The sequence below is a fragment of the Hemitrygon akajei genome, chromosome 1 (genome assembly GCF_048418815.1).
Source record: "Hemitrygon akajei chromosome 1, sHemAka1.3, whole genome shotgun sequence".
NCBI lineage: Eukaryota > Metazoa > Chordata > Chondrichthyes > Myliobatiformes > Dasyatidae > Hemitrygon > Hemitrygon akajei.
Genome location: NC_133124.1, coordinates 106,768,149 through 106,787,953, shown reverse-complemented (window position 1 = coordinate 106,787,953; position 19,805 = coordinate 106,768,149). Strand labels below are relative to the sequence as shown.

Sequence of the window (19,805 nt, the reverse complement as noted above, 5' to 3'; positions counted from 1 at the left end):
TCCTTTGGCTCCAAGCATAGATTACCATTCTGATTTTTCAGAGGACCAATTTTGTCCCATGAAATCCTTTTCCTCTGAACGTATCTGTAGAATCACTGAGGATTCTCCTTCACCTTATCTGCTAGGGCAGCCCCATGCTTTCTTTTACCCCTCCTGATTTCTTTCTTAAGTGCTCTCTTGCATGTCCTATTCTCCATAAGTACCCCATAATTTCCAACCAGCCTATACCTGCTATACACCATTTTTTCTTAACCAAGGCCTCAATATCTCGAAAACCAAGGTTACCTAAACTTGTTACCTAATCCTTTTATTCTTTGTATCTTTTACCTTGTGCCTTTTATACAGGCACACAGAAACACCGTACTGTCAAAATTTCACTTTTGAAGGCCTCCCACTTACCAAGCACATCTTTGCCAGAAAACAGCCTGTCCCAGTCCACCTTGCCAGTTACTTACCCATACCTTCTCCAATTTAGAAACTCAACCTGAGAACCAGACCTATCATTTTCCGTAACTACCTTGAATCTAATGGCATTATGGTCACTGGATGCAAAGTGTCCCCTACACAAACTTCTGTCACCTGCCCTGTCTCATTCCCTAAGAGCAGATCAAGTATGACACACACTCTTGTTGGGACTTCTATGTGTAGGTTAAGGAAACTTGCCTGAACACATTTAACAAACTCTATCCCATCTAGTCCTTTTGCAGTCCCAGTTAATAAATGGAAAATTAAAATCACCTATTATCACAACTTTATGTTTCATGCAACAGTCTGTGATCTCTCTGCAATTTGTTCCTCTAACTTTCATGGACTGTTGGGTGGTCTGTAACATAGCCCCATTAACATGGTCAGACCTTTCTTATTCCTCAGTCCCACCCAAAAATCCTCACTGAACGAGTTTTCTAGCCTGTCCTAAGTGCTGCTGTGACATTTTCCCTGAGTAGTAATACCACCCCTCTCCCTTTAATCCCCCCACTCCCTATCTCTTATCAAACAAAGGAACTCCAAAATATTGAGCTGCCAGTCCTGCCCTCCTGCAACCAGGCTCTCTACTGCCAGGCCTCCATCTCTGGTGGCGTTCAGGGCCTCATCATGTCAGAACTCTGTTTTCGCTACTGTCAGTCACCGGCTGAAGACTCACCAGTACCATCACACTCACTTGTAGAATTGCTATTCGCAAAACAGTTCTGTTTTACCAGTCAGTGTTGTTAGCCCTGAGCTGAACCCCTAAACGTGGAGGACCTGTGGATCACTCTTAGTCTGGCCTCTACCCTTTGACCTGTTTGCCATGGGTAACCCTGCCAAGAGCCCAAGCATAAAGCCCTGACTCCAGCAAACATAGCTCTCTGGGTCATTGAGGCAAACAAGTCTCCAACCCCTTGACAACATTGTGGTCCTCTTGGAGGTCACTAATGGCTACAGTATCATAATTCCATGTGTTGATCCATGCCCTGAGCTCATCTACCTTCCCTACAATACTTCTTGCAATGGAACATACACAGCTCAGACCATTAGTCCCAACATGCCCAGCCTTAGTTTCCTAACTTTGTCTTAACAACATCTTTCTCCACAACCACTCCATTATCTGTTCTGGCACTTGGGTTCCTACCCCCCTGCAGCTCTAATTTAAACTCTCTTCCCCCACCCCCCGCCACCATGCAGTATTAGCAAACCTTCCCGCTAGGATATCAGTCCTTCTCCAATTCTGGTGCAAACTCTCTCTTCTGTACAGGTTCCACCTTCTTGGGAAGAGAGCCCAACAATCCAAAAATATGAAGCCATCTCTCCTACACCAACTGCTAAACCATGTGTTAAACTGCACGATCTCCCTGTTTCTGATCTCACTGGCATGTGGCATGGGTAGTAATCCTGATACCACAACCCTGGATGTCCTGTTCTGTCCTTAGCACCTAACTCCCTGAACACACTTTGCAGAATCTCATCCTTCTTCCTACCTTTTCATTGCTACCTACATGGACCACGATCTCTGGCTGCTCAAGCTCTCACCTATAAATGCTGCAGACATGATCTGAGATCTTCCTCACCCTGGCACTCGAGAGGCAACATATGATCCAGGAATCTCGTTCTCGCCTAATCAAACCTCCTTTCTGTTCCCCTAACTAACGAATCCCCAAATCGACAGTGTGCCTCCTTTCCCCCCTCCCTTCCCTCCTGAACTACAGAGCCAGACACAGTGCTGGGTACCTGACCACTGTGACTTTCCTCTGCTAGGTCATCCCCCTAACACTATCCAAGGTGGTACACCGGTTATTGAGGAGGATGGCCTCAGGAGTACTCTGCACTGGCTGTTTAATCCCTTTCACCCTCCTGACTGTCACCCAGGTTTTTGGATGCTATTTGTCAGGTGTTTTTTCAGGATCCTGGATGGACCAGCGGAGGCCAAGGGGAGATCTGATAGAGGTTTATAAGATTATGAGAGGCATAGGTAGAGTAGACAGACAATATCTTTTTCCAGGGGTTGAAATGTCTAATGCCAGAGAGTATGGATTTAAGGTGAGGGGGGTAATCTCAAAAGAGATTTGAGGTGCAAGTTCTGCACACAGAGATTGGTGGGTGCCTGGAATGTACTTTCTGGGGTGGTGGTAGAGGTAGAAACATTTGAGACTTTTCAGATGTTTAGATGGATTCACGAATGTGAAGGAAGTGGAAGGCTGTGCAGATTGTGTAGCAGAAGAGATTAGCTTAGCCATTTGATTACTAGTTTGTGAGTGGAAGGGACTATTCCCATGTGCTATGCTCTTTGGGATCTTTGGAGGAGCTCTTCCATTCCGCCCTATTTCCCTAAAGTGGCTCCATCATCTTTTAAAGGATTATTTTTAAAATATATATCCAGCCCCCTACAAGATGCTGGATTCTGTTTCTTCTGCTGTCACTGGCTGAACATTTCACGTCCTGCCAATCCATTATCTCTGAAGACGTTTATTAATCTGTTTGTTTTGAATTAATCGCTGCCGGTAAGGTCTGTTCTTCTTTCCAATACAAGATCGTGGAGGCTTTTCTGTAGAATGGAATAAAGAGAAATAGGAATTAGCAAAACTAAATCGATCATTGAAACATAGAAACCCTACAGCACAATACAGGCCCTTCGGCCCACAATGCTATGCCGAACATGTACTTAATTTAGAAATTACCTCGGGTTACCCATAGCCCTCTATTTTTCTAAGCTCTATGTACCTATCCAAGAGTCTCTTAAAAGACCCTATCGTATCTGCCTCCACCACCATCGCCGGCAGCCCATTCCATGCACTCACCGTTCTCTGCGTAAAAGACTTACCTCGACATCTCCTCTGTACCTACTTCCAAGCACCTTAAAACTGTGCCCTCTCATGTTTGCCATCTCAGCCCTGGGAAAAAGCCTCTGACATGATGAATGCCTCTCATCATTTTATACACCTCTATCAGGTCACCTCTCATCCTCTGTTGCTCCAAGGAGAAAAGGCCAAGTTCACTCAACCTATTCTCATAAGGCATGCTCCCCAATCCAGGCAACATCCTTATAAATCTCCTCTGCACCCTTTCTATAGTTTCCACATCCTTCCTGTAGTAAGGTGACCAGAACTGAGCACAGTACTTCAAGTGGGGTCTGACCAGGGTCCTATACAGCTGTAACATTATCTCTCAACTCTTGAACTCAGTCCCACGATTAATGAAGGCCAATATACCATATGCCTTCTTAACCACACAGTCAACCTGCACAGCAGCTTTGAGTGTCCTATGGACTCAGACCCCAAGATTCCTCTGATCCTCCACACTACCAAGAATCTTACCATTAATACTATATTCTGACATCATATTTGACCTTCCAAAATGAACCACTTCACACTTATCTGGGTTGAACTCCATCTGCCACTTCTCAGCCCAGTTTTGCATCCTATTGATGTCCTAATGTAACCTTTGACAGCCCTCCACACTATCCACAACATCCCCAACCTTTATGTCGTCAGCAAATTTACTAACCCATCCTTCCACTTCCTCATTCAGGTCATGTATAAAAAATTACGAACAGAAGGGGTCCCAGAACAGATCCCTGAGGCACTCCACTGGTGACTGACCTCCATACAGAATATGACCATCTACAACCACTCTTTGCCTTCTGTGGGCAAGCCAGTTCTGGATCCACAAAGCAATGTCCCCTTGGATCCCATGCCTCCTTACTTTCTGAATAAGCCTTGCATGGGGTACCTTATCAAATGCCTTGCTGAAATCCATATATACTACATCTACTGCTCTACCTTCATCAATGTATTTAGTCACATCCTCAAAAAATTCAGTCAGGCTCTTAAACCACGACCTGCTCTTGACAAAGCCATGCTGACTATTCCTAATCATATTATGTCTCTCCAAATGCTCATAAATCCTGCCTCTCAGGATCTTCTCCATCAACTTACCAACCACTGAAGTAAGACTAACTGGTCTATAATTTCCTGGGCTATCTCTACTTGAATAAGGGAACAATATCTGCAACTCTCCAATCCTCCTGAAATTCTCTTGTCCCCATTGATGATGCAAAGATCATTTCCAAAGGCACAGCAATCACCTCCCTTGCCTCCCACAGTAGCATCCAGTCCTGGAGACTTATCCAACTTGATGCTTTCCAAAAGCTCCAGCACATCCTCGTTATTAATGTCTATATGCTCAAGCTTTTCAGACCGCTGTAAGTCATTCCTACAATCGCCAAGGTCCTTTTCCATAGTGAATACTGAAGCAAAGTATTCATAAAGTACTTCCGCTACCTCCTCAGTTTCATACACATTTTTTCACTGTCATACTTGATTGGTCCGCTCTCTCCGTAAAAAAACTTACCCCTGACATCTCCTCTGTACCTACTTCCAAGCACCTTAAAACTATGCCCTCTCATGCAAGTCCTTTCAACCCTGGGGAAAACCCTCTGCCTATCCACACGATCAATGCCTCTCATTATCTTGTACATCTCCATCAGGTCACCCCTCATCCTCCGTCACTCCAAGGATAAAAGGCTGAGTTCACTCAACTTATTCTTATAAGGCATGCTCCCCAATCCAGGAAACATCCTTGTAAATCTCCTCTGCACCCTTTCTGTAGTTTCCACGTCCTTCCTGTAGTGAGGCGATCTCTATCATTACCTAGTTATTTAAACTTTTCATAAGTTTTTCTTTTCTTCCTGCCTAAATTTTCAACAGCCTTTGTACACCATGGTTCCTGTACTCTACCATCCTTTCCTTGTCTCACTGGAACATAACAATGCAGAATGCCACACAATTATCCCCTGAACATTTGCCTCAAGTACATTTCCCTGAGAATTAAAATACTGCTGAAACAGAAGACTTTGCTATTTGTCCCTGGGTATAGCTGCACCTTGGAGAATATTTTTCGGGGAAATAAAGAGAGGCTTGCATGAATTTATGTCTCTGAAAACCATTGTCGAATATTGTAAAGTTAATCTGATTAACACTAACCTTGTAATAACAAGGGCAGAATGAGAAAAGGACAAGATCAATTGATGAGATCATGGAAGAAGAACAAATGTATTGATTAAATTAACACCTCTTGTGCAAAGACATTGGGAAATGATTGAATTAACAAAAGATAACTGCTTTGCTTGATTGTATGATTATATCAAAAGTACACAAACGTGGGAATCTGTGTTTGGTCAAAGACTCTCTGGACTGTTCTGATTAATGAGTATTGTGTAATAAAGCTTCTTTCTGGATGTCTTGATTTTATTTTGCCTCTACATTTCCTGAATTCACTTTTGGGCATGAGGGAAGATGGCAAAACTGGTAGTTAACGGGCAACTCTAGTTTCCCCTTGAGAAGGTGAATTGTTGCAATCTATGTGGTGAAGTTACTCCATTTTATTTACAGCATGTATTTTGTTATAGGCACATTAATTATTTGAACACACTTTAAAATCCATTGTATTTAAAAATGCATTCCAGATATAAGATGACATGCGAGTACACTTGGCCAAACCACCTCATGGCAACAGACATGGAAGCAACCCAGGCACTTATAGATCAACACGGTTTCCAGCCTGATGTCGCCTATGGAAAGACCAAGCTATTTATTCGAACACCTCAGACTTTGTTTGAACTGGAGAAAGAACGGGTTGAAAAAATTCCCTACATTGTACTCTTTCTGCAAAAGGTAGGGAATCACAGTCGATTAACTTGTAATCCATTGAGGATACAGCAGAGTGTCTCTGTACTAATAGTTTTCCACAACAGCTCTTATTTTGTTTTCTTTGCAATTTCCTTGCTTTCTTAGTGGCAATTCAAAATCATATCACAGACTCCCAACGAGGGGAAGCTGACATTCTCTACTGAGTTTTCCAAACTGTTGTGTCATTTTAAAATACTCTAGTGCTAAATTGTTAGAGATGCCAAACTTTAGATGAAATATTAAAGTGAGGCCTCTCAGGTGGGTGTGAATGTTATGGGTTATGATGTTTTTGGACTGAGAAGCTGATGCATTTAATTTAACAGCACTTTGGGAGATCCAGAGGTTGCAATATATACACATAAGGTTGTTCTCACTGCTATCTGCTGGCTTTAAATCTGCATGACTTTGACAGTCTCAATCCAATTCCTAATTGACGTTACATTACAAGTTGGTATTGGTATTGATTTATTATTGTCACATGTACCAGGATACAATGGAATAACTTGTCTAGTATATCATTTGTGCAGATCAAATCATTACATAGTTCATTGAGCTAGAATGTGGTAAAACAATAATACAGAATAAAATGTAAAATCTATCAAAAATGTGCAGTGCAGGTAAATGATGGACTGGAAGATCATAACGAGTTAGATTGTAGGGTTGTACAAGATGCCCATTGAAGAGTCTGATGTTAGTGGGATAGGAGCTGTCCTACAGCACGGTGGCCTAAGCTTTCAGGCTTTTGAATGTGCTGCTTGACAGGAGAGGGAGAAGAGAGAGTGTCCGGGGTCAGTGCGGTCTCTGATTATGCTGGCTGCTTCACTGAAGGAGCGAGATGTGGAGAGGGAGTGAGAGGTATAGGGGGAAGGCTGCTTGCTGTGATGTGATGAGTTGCATCCACAGCTCTCTGCAGTTTCTTGTGGTCATGCGCAGAGTAGCCGGCGTGCCAAGCCGTTACGCATCCAGACAGAAAGCTTTCTGTAATGCATCAATAAAAATTGTTCGGAGTCAACGAGGACATGCCAAATTTCTTTACCCTCCTGAGGAAGTAGAGGTGTATATGAGTTTTCTAGGCTGTTATCTCAGTGGCAATGTACCAGGACATGCTGTTGGTGGTGACATTCACATCAAGGAACTTGAAGCTCTCAACCTCAACACCATTGATATAAATGTGCACCACCCCCTGTCAATGACCAGCTCTTCTGTTTTGTTGACATTGAGGGAGAGGTTGTTGTTATGAAGCCATGTTAGTAAGCTCTCCAACCCCTCCTTGTACTCCCACTCAATGTTATTGGAGGTGTGGTCGTGGTATCACCTACAAACTAGTAGATGGAGATAGTGCAGAATCTGGCCATGCAGGGAGTAGTGTAGTGGTCTGAAGGTGTATCCTTGTGGAGCGTTAGTGTTCATAATGACCATGGCCATAATTCATCATTGATTGACAGATATACTGTACCATTGACTGCTGGTGTTAGAATAGAGGAGAAGGTACCTTGATATACCAGGATGTCTTCTTCTGAGGCCGGATATACAGCAGGCGGTGAAAAAGGCAAATGGTATGTTGGCATTCATAGCAAAAGGTTTTGAGTACAGGAGCAGGGAGGTTCTACTGCAGTTGTACAAGGCCTTGGTGAGACCGCACGTAGAATATTGTGTGCAGTTTTGGTCCCCTAATCTGAGGAAAGACATTCTTGCCATAGAGGGAGTACAGAGAAGGTTCACCAGATTGATTCCTGGGATGACAGGACTTTCATATGAAGAAAGACTAGATTGACTAGGCTTATACTCACTGGAATTTAGAAGATTGAGGGGGGATCTTATTGAAACATATAAAATTCCAAAGGAATTGTACAGGCTAGATGCAGGAAGATTGTTTCCGATGTTGGGGAAGTCCAGAACGAAGGGTCACAGTTTAAGGATAAAGGGGAAGCCTTTTAGGAACGAGATGAGGAAAAACTTCTTCACACAGAGAGTGGTGAATCTGTGGAATTCTCTGCCACAGGAAACAGTTGAGGCCGGTTCATTGGCTATACTTAAGAGGAAGTTAGATATGGCCCTTGTGGCTAAAGGGATCGGGGGTATGGAGAGAAAGCAGGTACAGGGTTCTGAGTTGGATGATCAGCCATGATCATACTGAATGGCGGTGCAGGCTTGAAGGGCCGAATGGCCTACTCCTGCACCTATTTTCTATGTTTCTATGATATGATGCATAATGGTTTTGCTATATGTTACTTTACCCAATGGCACTGCATGCTGAAATTGTACATCTGAAGCTGGACGAATTCACATTCCAAACACCAACAACCATCACAATTGTTTCTCTTTATGAAGAAAAAGGAATTTATGATGTAATTTGTTTGAAACTCCAAAAAAATTGATGAAGCTAATATTTCTTGTCATGAGGGTAAAAAGAATTTGCATTTATAAAGCATTATTCACAGTCAGAGGAAGCCCCAGAGCACTCTGTTGCCAATCACACACTCCTTGAAGTGGTAAAATAATTACCAGGATACTTGAGTATAAAGCTCTTCATTGAATAGTAACATGAGATCTTTAACATGGCTGCAGATGGGGCTCATTTTGGAGTCTCATCTGTGTGTGCTGCAGAAGTATCAGATCTAAAGCAAGGGAAACAGGCTTTCTCTTTACAACACAGCAATTGATGGGATATTCAAATTTACCCAATTTTATGTTTATAACAATAATAACTGTCTGATAACAGTATTAATGTTTAAATATTCTGCATTTTAATTTACTCCTCAAAAGCTTTCATTTTTAGCTTATGTCTTTGGAAGAATGGTATGTTTTGTGGCTACCAGTGATTAATAGAGAGAAGAATGTGGATGCACAAACCAGTTATTCATTGTCAGATCTCTACAAATCACATGAAGGTGTCTGGCCTACTTTGATGACCTTGGCCTTTTCATGCCAGGTTTGATAAATGTGTGGTTCTTTTATACAGCTGCAATTTATCTGGCCCTGGGGGAGAACTTTAAATTGATAGACTCTTCCCATTTTAGAAACTGTAGCAACAAAACAGGGGTAGCAAATGAAGAAGTATTATTGGAGATACATTGGCATGCACATATACAAATAGATGTGCAGATATACAGACTCAGCGGTAGGCAAATTTTCAGGCTCCGCTAGATTGGCATCTCTACACAACAACACAAGTTACATAAGCATTCACATGTACTGAAGTATCCATGCAAAAAACAAAACAAAAACAGAGAAGTATGCATGCATACACAGGTACACAAGTATTCAGATAAACTTACCTGAGAACAATAGCGCACACACACAGAAAGATTGGCACACAAGAATACAAGCTGATACGCAGGCTTACAAGTGCCCAGCCACACACACTGATGGACACATGCATACAGACACATACAAAGGAATGCATGCAAGCACACAAATGTAAAGAAGCATGTGGAGAAAACCTATGAAGTCATACCTATACCTACACTTACATGCATTCAGTAATGTCAACAACCAAGTACACAGTCACAAAATAAAGGAACACAAATATTCAGTCACATATATAAACAGGCAACCATATGGATATATTAAGAAAAAGCAAAAGTAGGGACACTGAAATCCAATGGAGTTTCAATTCCATACCAGAAATTAAAACCTGGTTTCTTCATTTTTTAGAATTCCTGTCCCGTGAGAAACATTTCTACTTGTGGTTTCATACAGTGCAGCACATACATTGATCGTGGAGCAAATCTCTCAAGAGATGCTGTTCCCTTTTTTTTTGCCTGGACATGTTTTGAACTCAGACTAAAGCATGCAATTTACATTGACAAACATTTCGGAAATTGTAGTCTGTGTAGTGAGCTCACATAGTGTCTATTTATTAGTGTCAGGGCTGCCAAGTTCATTGCAGCATAAACACCATGGCAAAACGACATAATTAAAAGCATGTTGAAGTGTTTGTATTTTACTTTAGTTCCCATTTCACCTCCAAGGCACCAAAATGCTTTTATTTCCTCTGTGTGCTTAATATGAGCAGATTAATGACCGTGATAAAGTAGTGGTATAAAGGTGCAGACCTGCAAAGGAAAAATAGGCCACAGCAACTGAACAGGAACAGAAGCAGACAGCTCTGTTGCTTTAATAAATGGAAGCTGCAGCTGTTCACAGCAATCTACTAATTTCTAATTAATTATTCATAGAAAAATTCTTATCAAGTAACTGAAGCTGCATCATGAATTCCACAGAGAATTCAAAGGCCAGTCTTAGCAGTGAGCAATTCCTTTCCCCAGATTTGTAGGGCTGCCTTCCGCTCAATATTTTCTTATGTGAATATCTATTTGCTCCAGCTGAATCTCCTGTACAATTTGTTTTTATCAAATCAACTACATTAAAATTACTCAGTTAAAATAATTGGGTTACGTCCACAATAAAAACACAAGCACTAATCAGAAGTGCCTCTTATAGTAGCGAGGGAAATCACTTGGGAGTTTACACATGGAGGTGTGAGGTAGATCTTGATTTTGTGCCAGAGTGTGAAGTCGATGTTGGGGATTTATCCGCCTGTATTACGGCTCTCCCAAATTCTATTTCCTTTGTGTTTAATGTGTAAATCTCCCTCTACAGTTTACCAGAAAACATTCCTCGAGCAGTTGCAAGAAAGCTTGAATATCAGCTAAAATAAAGGTTCTATTGAAACAATCTCAAGGGTGGTGTAATGTGAATCAGTTGCTTTGTAGAGTACTGATTACACTGTTCGACCAGCATGTTCCAGGACTAATATAATATCAGGCTATGTGTCGACTAAAGCCCTGTTTGCAGTGCCAAAACCAAGGCCACTTGGTATTGTTTACCTGCAACCTCGTCAGTAGTACCGTTACACATTGTATTTGCATATTCTTCCTTTCCCCACTAGTTGGAAGAAATATCGCTGGCTGCTGAATGAATCCCCCATGGAATTCATTCCAGGCTTCTGCTACTTGATTAAGAACTTCACTATGAATTATAGATGAAAAATTGATAAATTACCATAAACATCTGCGTAGTTTGTGAAACAACATAGCAGGTTGATGCTCTGTGGAATGAGCAGTCGTGCTCTGATAATTACTGATGCAGTGTTAATGCTGGGGATTCATGCTGATTGAATCAGAGAATCACTGTACACAAAGGGGAGACAGTGGAAAGTTGCATTCCATTGATCAGTTTTGGATTGGAACCCTGACCCCCTCAGAGGACAGGCCAATATTTGCTCAGTTCTTCAATGAGATTTGATTTAGTAATAATGTACAAGGAAATGCTAAGAATTGTCACCATCTGCTTTATCAATTTACATTGGCAGATTTGGAGAGGGACCCTTGCTAGGAAACGTTGCCGAGGCATGAAAGCTGTCTACACAATTATGAGTCGTTACAAGACGTACAAAGTTAAGGCCTATCTCTTGGAGGTAATAACACGCTTCCAGAATGTAAGGAGCATGAATGACTATGGAAAAAGTGTGATCTGGCCAAAGCCTCCAACAGTCTTAATCAAATTTGAGGAGAACATGAAGCACCTTTTCAGAAGGTAAAACATATTTTTGTAACGATTTTTGTTAAATATTCTGTGCAATAACGGATTCAGAGCAAAAATGATCATTACTTCCTCTTGATCACTACCAAAGCAGGGACAGTGCAGGTTAGATACAACATAAAACCCCCACTACCTGGTTTCAGGTTCTAATCATGACACATGTAGGATGTGTTAGAAACAGCGTAACACTCCCACTACGTTCTCTTGTTAAGAATTCTGACATCATTTGAAACACAAAATTCTCTTTACATGCAGTGCAAAAGTCTTAGGCACATATATATAGCCAGGGTGCCTAAGACTTCGCACAGTACTGCAGTGATTTTATGTATTGCATTGTACTGCTGCTGCAAAAAGAAACAAAATTCCATGACATAAGTGAGTGATGATAAACCTGATTCTGATATGGGTCACTATTGTGGACTGAGAGTGATAAAGGGGCAGGGAGAGGTGAGAGAGCAGGAAGCACCAGAGAGACATTCTGTAATGATCAATAAACCAAATGTTTAGAATCAAGCGTCTTACGGCTGGGTATGTCTGCACCGTGCCAACCTTGTCCCTGGCTCTCCTTCCCTGCAACCTGTACCACACCCCTCCACCCTGATTTACAAACTCGCTTTCCACTTCATGTTGACAAGTGCAGGACTATGCAAAAGTATTAGGCACCCTAACTATATATATTTGCCTAAGGCTTTTGCGCAATGCTGTATCCTGAACCTGTACTCACTGTGGAGGTACATGATGGGTTAAATACAGATCAACTTTTAAACACTGACTATCTGTAATATCTACTGTATAACTTGCCATTATATTACAAAAACATTCACTTCATATAGTATAAATATAAAGCATTTGAGACTGTAATGAGCTAATTGGTGAGAAGGGGTCAAATATTGATGTCACTTTCTCTCAAATTGTAATGTTTCTGAGTGTTTTTTACAACAATGAAGTCCTTTGGGTCAGAAAGCCCTTCCACTGGTGTCCATCAAAGCAGCTTTCTTAGTTTTCTAGGTAGAAAATAATTATCTTCAGCTGTGTTATTAGGGACTCGAAAAAGATGAACTTCCTGATGACATCTTATCCCTTCCTCTGCAAAAGTTACAGCAAAAAACAGAAGGAATGTAGAATGTAATCAAGATTCTTATCCTTCACTTTCCTGGCCCTTGAAATCCTGATAAAATCAGGGTTTTCTATTGCTGACTACAACTGTATCACCAGCTGAAACAGGTGGTTTCTTTACAGGTGGAGGGCACGGCAGATTGTCAAGAACATCGCACCTTCTGACATGCCACAGATCAAGGTAAAAATTGCAGCAATGGATGCTTTGCTGGGACGGAGGAAAGAGTGGGGTTTACAGAGAGCGTGGGAACAGGATTACCTCTCATCTGTAAGTAATCTTTCACCTTAATGCCCTCTCAACTACGTGGCTACTCTTCCTTCGACACATTGAACTAATCCTTTGTAATCATCTCAGTCATTCACAAGGGCACCGATGAAGCAAAACCAAAGAAAGTCAAAGTTAAAAAGAGAATTTGGCAAATACAGACACATTTGGCATAATGCTCCAAGTGGAAAAGAAATCTCTCTCTCTCTCTCTCTCTCTCTCTCTCTCTCTCTCTCTCTCTCTCTCTCTCTCTCTCTCTCTCTCTCTCTCTCTCTCTCTCTCTCTCTCTCTCTCTCTCTCTCTCTCTCTCTCTCTCTCCCCCCCCCCCCCCCTCTCTCTCCCTCTCTCTCCCTCTCTCTCCCTCTCTCTCCCTCTCTCTCTCCCTCCCTCCCTCCCACACACACATACACATCCTTGCATTATATACCTTTATAAACTTTTTCATCATTCTGATTCACAAATCACTTCTTTGTCAGATTATTATTATTATGTAAAGCACTTGAGGATTTACATAGTGCATATATTATCCATCTAAGAGTAGGATGGGTAGATTTATGTTTGATGTTAAGGCTTTCAAGCAAAAGGGGTAAATGATATTGAATTACAAGATGTAAGGGAGTGCTGCCAAAGGCTTGTTGAGGCTGAATGGGCCTCTGATGTTCTCAAACTGCCAATAATCCTTTCTGATAGAAAGTCACTATGACATTGCCTGGGGGCAAGGGGAAGAACCTTATTGATTACAAATCTATTCCTCCTGCGAATACTGCCTCTTCTGTTTGAGGAGAACACAGATGGAGCATCAAGTGAAGCTGACCTAAACAGTTATCCAACACAATATATCCTTGCCACGTTCTCCGAGGACACAATCTGACATTGTAAACTCTGTTCTTTTAGGACAGGGATAACCCAGAGATGAAGTCTCAGTATGTCACCTCCAGGAATGGGCTAAAATGTAAGGAAAAGTTCAACAGCGTACTGTTCTCTGCACATGTCCGAAAGGTAAGGAGAAAGAAGATAGGTGATCATCTAAAACCTCATTATCTCTGTTGATGTTAGTACAATGTTCATTCAGAATCCCCATCACCTACTATTTTATTTCATTGAGTAATTGTTAGAATTAATGCCCCTGATTAAAAAGCCAAGGTAGTAAAGTCATCATTTAATTGAATGACACTCCACCACTCCTGGAAAGAGAAATCCTTTCCCATGAAAATTGAATTGTGTTTAACATATATTCATTTCCCTTTTAAAGTTTATTTTTGAATCTGGTTCCTCCACAATTTCAGGTTGCATATTCCAGATCACAGTAGCTTGTTTATATGCAAAATAGTCCTCATTCTCTCTTCCCTGGTTCTCTTGCTATCTTAACCATGAGTTAGATCTTTGTCTATTGATTCCACTCTTGGCTTATAGTTATATAATTTAGTCTTCACCACCACCATCATCATCAGTATTGATAGTTTTTTCAAAGGACAAATTATGTTATGACTGAGCATGGAGTAAAGACGTTATAACAGAGAACAAGAAAGTTTAAATAAATGGGTCTGGGAAGTAGGAACTGATGTTATTGGACTTCAGTCATTTAGAATTTGTTTTAAAGACCTAAAGGGGGGGGGGGGAGGTGTAAATTGTAGGTAACGCAAAAGTAGGTTGAAAGGCAACTTGTCGAGTGGATATTTGGACTCTGTGAAAGGATGCAAATTGAGTGGGTGGCCAAAGAGCTGGCAAACAGTGGTTCATGTGGGAAAATGTGAGGATGTGCACTTCAGAAGGAGAAATCAAATGCAGACAATTATCTGAACGGACGGTAAGTGGAAATTACTGAAGTGCAGAGGTAGCTGTGTTCTTGTGCATGAATCACAAAATGTTAGCAGGCAGGTGCAGCATATAATTAGGAACGCAAATGAAAAATTGGTCTTTTTTGCAAGAGGGTTGGAGTTTAGAAATAGAAAAGGATTGTTACAGTTATTCAGTGTGTTAGTGAGGTCACACCTGGAACCTCCTGCAAAGTTTTGGTCCCCTTATTTAAGATGCAATATAATGGTGTTGGAAGCTGTCCACTAGAGGTTCATTCTATCATAAGCAGCTAAAGAAGTTTCAATCTGCATTCTTTGGATTTTAGCAGAATAAGAAATGATCTCATTGAGACATGGAAGAAAATCAAGGGCATGATGAGTAGACATTGAGATGTTTTCACTAATGGGACAGCCTTGAACAAGGGGAAATAGTTACAAGATAAGGCATAATAATTTCAATTTGATGTCTGTTGTGATTTTTTTCTCATAGAATGTGGTATATCTCTGGAATTCTCTACCCTGGAGGGCTGTGATGATCAGTCAGCAATGCTATCTTAAGGGCAAATAGATAATATTTTGAAATACTCAGACATATGTGGAAATAGCAGAGAATAGAGGTTGAGGACTGGGTCAGGCTAGCCATATCATATTGAATGGCGGGGAAGGCTTGACAGACCTACTCTAGCTCCCGTTTCCTTGCATTCTATGTCTATCTTTTGTTCCAGATCTTGATCCATTCAACATTCAGAAAAATCCATTTTGATCTCACAAATTGAAGCCTTACTGACCTTGATGTGAAGGGCTCAAATGCAGTTCTATGATAAAATAACTGATCAAGAGATTTAAGAATAGGTTAATACAAAGAATAAAACAATGGATAATTATCACACTTGTGCTATAAAATAACCAAATGAATTGAAGTATAAAATTAATCCACAACTGAAGTATTTTTACAACTATTAAAGAAAATTGTACAATATTCAGAATTAGAAATTAGAATTGGATTTATTACTTAAATTATGTTGAAATGTGTTATTTTGCAATAGCAGTACAGTGTAAAGACATGAAATTACTCTATTATAAAGGTAAATGAAGCCGGCTGGTGGTGTAGTGGCCTCAGTGCCGGACTTCGGAGTGAAGGCTCCTGAGTTCGAATCCAGCTGGCTCCAAGAACCTGGAGAGGGATGGGCTCTGCCAGGTTTCAGATGCCCAAGACACACCACATGATGAGCAATCACCAAAAAAGATCGGTGCAAAAAGCTTGTCATGACGGCACCCTGATGACTCCACCAGGAGTTAAGGGCGCATGCGTGCACACACACACAAAGGTAAATACATAGTGCAGAAATTAAAGAATAATGAGGTAGTGTTCATGGGTTCATGGACCATTTTTAAATCTAATGGCAGAGGGAAATAAGCTATTTCTGAATCATTAAGGGAGGGTCTTCAGTCTCCTGTACCTTTTCCCCTGATTGTTAGTGCGGGTCCTGGATGGTGATGAATGCCACCTTCTTGAAGCACCATCTCTTGAGGCTGTCCTCGCAGGTGGGAAAGCCGGCTGAGTCTACAACTCTCTGCCCCCTCCATACCAGGCTGTGATGCAGCCAGATGCAACGTTAAGTTAGTGACTGCTCCTTTCAGAAAAATAATTATAATGGACCGGGGAGTTGTTATGTGTATGCATACAGCTATATTGTCATGTAGAATTGGATATTAGCATGTAGTTGTATCTGAATGTTAGACTTGTGAATGAATGAACATAAAAATGTATATCTGCATGCATGTATGTGACTATTTGAGTGTGAACATACAGTATACATTTCACCAAGTATTCAGTTTATTTTTGATTGGTTGTTTATTGTAATCTTCTCTGGTAGTTAAACCAGACAAAGTTGAAAGTTCAAACTAGATTTATTAGCAAAGTTCAATTTCATTCCATGGTTGCTGTTTCCAATGGTACTGTGGTGAACTACAAATACCTGTCTGGACACGCTCCCCCTGCTGACTGCTCCTGTGGCTCCTCCCACAGACCCCGGTATAAAGGCAATTGGGGCCTGAGCCTTGCCTCTCAGTCTCCAGGATGTAGCATAGTGGTCAACTGCTGCTTGTTCTTTCATCAGGTACAGAAGATATCAAGCCCAGCCTGGTTGACAAATGGTTTTTTTTGTCCTTTAAAGGACATTTTTCTCACAAACACTTCTTGTGCAACTATATGGCTGGCTAAGGGCAATATTGAGAAATGTTTATAATCTGACCATCTAAATATAATTCCTTTTGGGCTGGCATATCTCTGAAAAGTATTCTGGGCTCTATGACCTAAGCAGACAACAATCTGTGTATAGGGCTCAGTGAGATTTGAATTGTGACAATAAATAGACACTCAGGAATAAGGAATTGAACAAATTCTACTGAATAGTCCAATGTTAATTTGAAAGCTTTCATTAAATGAAATGAGTATGTGTGTGAGTGTATGTGTGTGCTTTTATATCTGTTCATGTTCTTTGCATAACTGCATACTTTGGTTTGGAATGTTTATTGATTCCTCAGTAAATGTAATTATTTCTTCTGTGTTGATAAGGTAAATAGGTTCAACAAATGTGAAGACCGAGCTATTCTCATTACTGACTTGCACCTGTACAAACTAGAGCCAGCCAAACGCTACAAAAATATGAAAGTGCTGCCACTTAATCAAGTGAGTATCCAGCTGGGTATCATCCCCTTTTATCTCAATAATATACTTGATTCATAAAACAAATATACATACCATTCGGTCTTCCTTTCCTTGTATTGGTGTTGGATTATTATTGTCACATGTACTGAGACTCCTTGAAAAGGTTGTCTTGCATACTGTTGATACAGATCAAGTCACTACACTACATATTGAAGTAAAACAAGGTAAAGCACTAACAATGCAGAATAAAGTTTAACAACTACAGAGAAGGCACAGTGCAGGTAAACAATAAAATGCGAGATCATAATGAAGCAGGTATCTTTTAAAAATTTATTCATTTACAGGATATGGGTGTTGCCAGCTAAGCCAATATTTATTGCCCATCCCTAGTTGCCTTTGAGAAGGTGGTAATGGGCTGTCTTCTTGAACCGCCGCAGTCCCTGAGGTGGGGTACACCCACAGTGCTGTTAGGGAGGGAATTCCATGATTTTGACCCAGTGACAATGAAGGAACAGCGATGTTTCCAAGTCAGGATGGTGAGTGACTTGCAGGGGGATTTCGAAGGGTTGGTGTTCCCAGGTATCTGCTGTTCTCATCCTTCTACATGTTAGTGGTCGTGGGTCTGGAAGGTGCTGCCTTAAGAACTTACAGTATGTGTGCTGTTGCAGTGCATCTTGTAGATAGTACACACTGCTGCAATTGTTCATTGATGATGGAGGGATTGGATGCTTGTGGAAGGGGTACCAATCAAGTGGGCTGCCTTGTACTGGTTGGTGTCAAGCTTCTTGAGTGTTGATGGAGCTGCACTCATCCAGGCGAGTGGCGAGTATTCCATTAAACTCCTGACCTGAGCCTTGTAGATGTTGGACAGGCTTTGGGGAGTCAGGAGGTGAGTTACACACGGCAGGATTCCTAACCTTTGACCTGCTTTGGTATCATGGTGTTTATATGGTTAGACCAGTTCAGTTTCCTGTCAATGGAAACCCCCAGGATGTTGATAGTAGGGAATTCAGTGTTGGAGATGCCACTGTATGTCAAGGGATGATGGTAGAGTCTCTCTTGTTGGAGATTGGCACTTGAGCATTTGTGTGGCTCGAAAGTTACTTACTCCTTGTCAGCTCAAGCTTGGATATCGTCCAGGTCCTGCTGCATTTGGGTATGAACTGTTTCTCTGTCTGAGGAGTTATAAATGGTGTTGTGCAGTCATCTGCGAACATCCCAACTTCTGATCTTATGATAGAAGGAAGGTCATTGATGAAGCAACTGAAGGTGGTTGGTCATAGGACACTTCCCTGAGGAATGCCTGCAGTGATGTCCTGAGGATGAAGTGATTGACCTCCAACCATCACAACCATCTTCCTTTGTGTCCGGTATGATTCCAACCATACCTGGAGATAGTAGGGTCAAGTGCCCAATTAGTGTGCCATCAAACCAAAGCATATTCTTCCAATGCAGCTGGCGTTGTCCCTTAAATTGAACAGATCTCATCCTTGATCATTGCCTTTTATAGATGGAATCTCACATTAGGAATCTTTTCAAAGAGAGAGTCTAAATGACTGGAGCTGACAATCCTTGTAACTATATTTTGGATGTATTTGTATCTTCCCTTTCGGCCCGACCCTGAGAGGTTAGAGGTAGCGTTTTAAAGCCACGAGGTTGTCTAAGCCCTGCCTGATGTGATTTCTAGACAATCCGTAAGTTGACAAACAAATAAGGTGCTACCAATAAACAGATTGAAGTCCAGTGTGAGTTTTAAATTCAGATACAAAGAACTCCAAGCTTTCTCTCAGCTGAAAGTGTTTTTGTCTTTGAATCAGAAAACTGTGTTTATATTCTCTTCTGCACCCTTGTATAATTTGTGAGCGGTCGCTCCAGTGTAGCACCAAGAGAGTGCAGAGTTGTCACCTTTTGGGGTAGATATTAACATAAAATCCAGTCTTCTCTCTTAGACGGATATACAAGGTGCCATGGTGGTGTTATCCAAGAAAAGATTTTTTCCTCTATTAACCTAAATAAAATATAGATTATCTGATTATTCTCACTTGAGTGCTTGTAGCAGGACGTTGCGTATTAATTGGCTGCAGTATCATATTACTACATTATCACAGCGACTCACTTCAAAAGAAATTAATTAGCTGATTTTCACTCTGGAATGTCCTGGGATCATGAAAGGTGCCATTTTAATGGAATTTTCCTCATTTACCCAAATAAGGGAACTATGTGAAGTCTAACCTAAGATTCTTAAAGGA

At 41.2% G+C, this 19,805-nt stretch overlaps 1 protein-coding gene across 1 annotated transcript in view; it reads left to right on the top strand.

Annotated features, from left to right (window-relative positions):
- The window catches only part of LOC140729394 (unconventional myosin-Id-like), a 113,331-nt gene that overhangs the window by 56,028 nt on the left and 37,498 nt on the right, over positions 1-19,805 (top strand). The window contains exons 16-20 of the mRNA XM_073049080.1: positions 5,939-6,146; positions 11,479-11,702; positions 12,948-13,092; positions 13,984-14,088; positions 17,464-17,577. Coding sequence (XP_072905181.1) covers positions 5,939-6,146; positions 11,479-11,702; positions 12,948-13,092; positions 13,984-14,088; positions 17,464-17,577 — 796 coding nt within the window. The remainder of the gene's footprint in view (positions 1-5,938; positions 6,147-11,478; positions 11,703-12,947; positions 13,093-13,983; positions 14,089-17,463; positions 17,578-19,805) is intronic.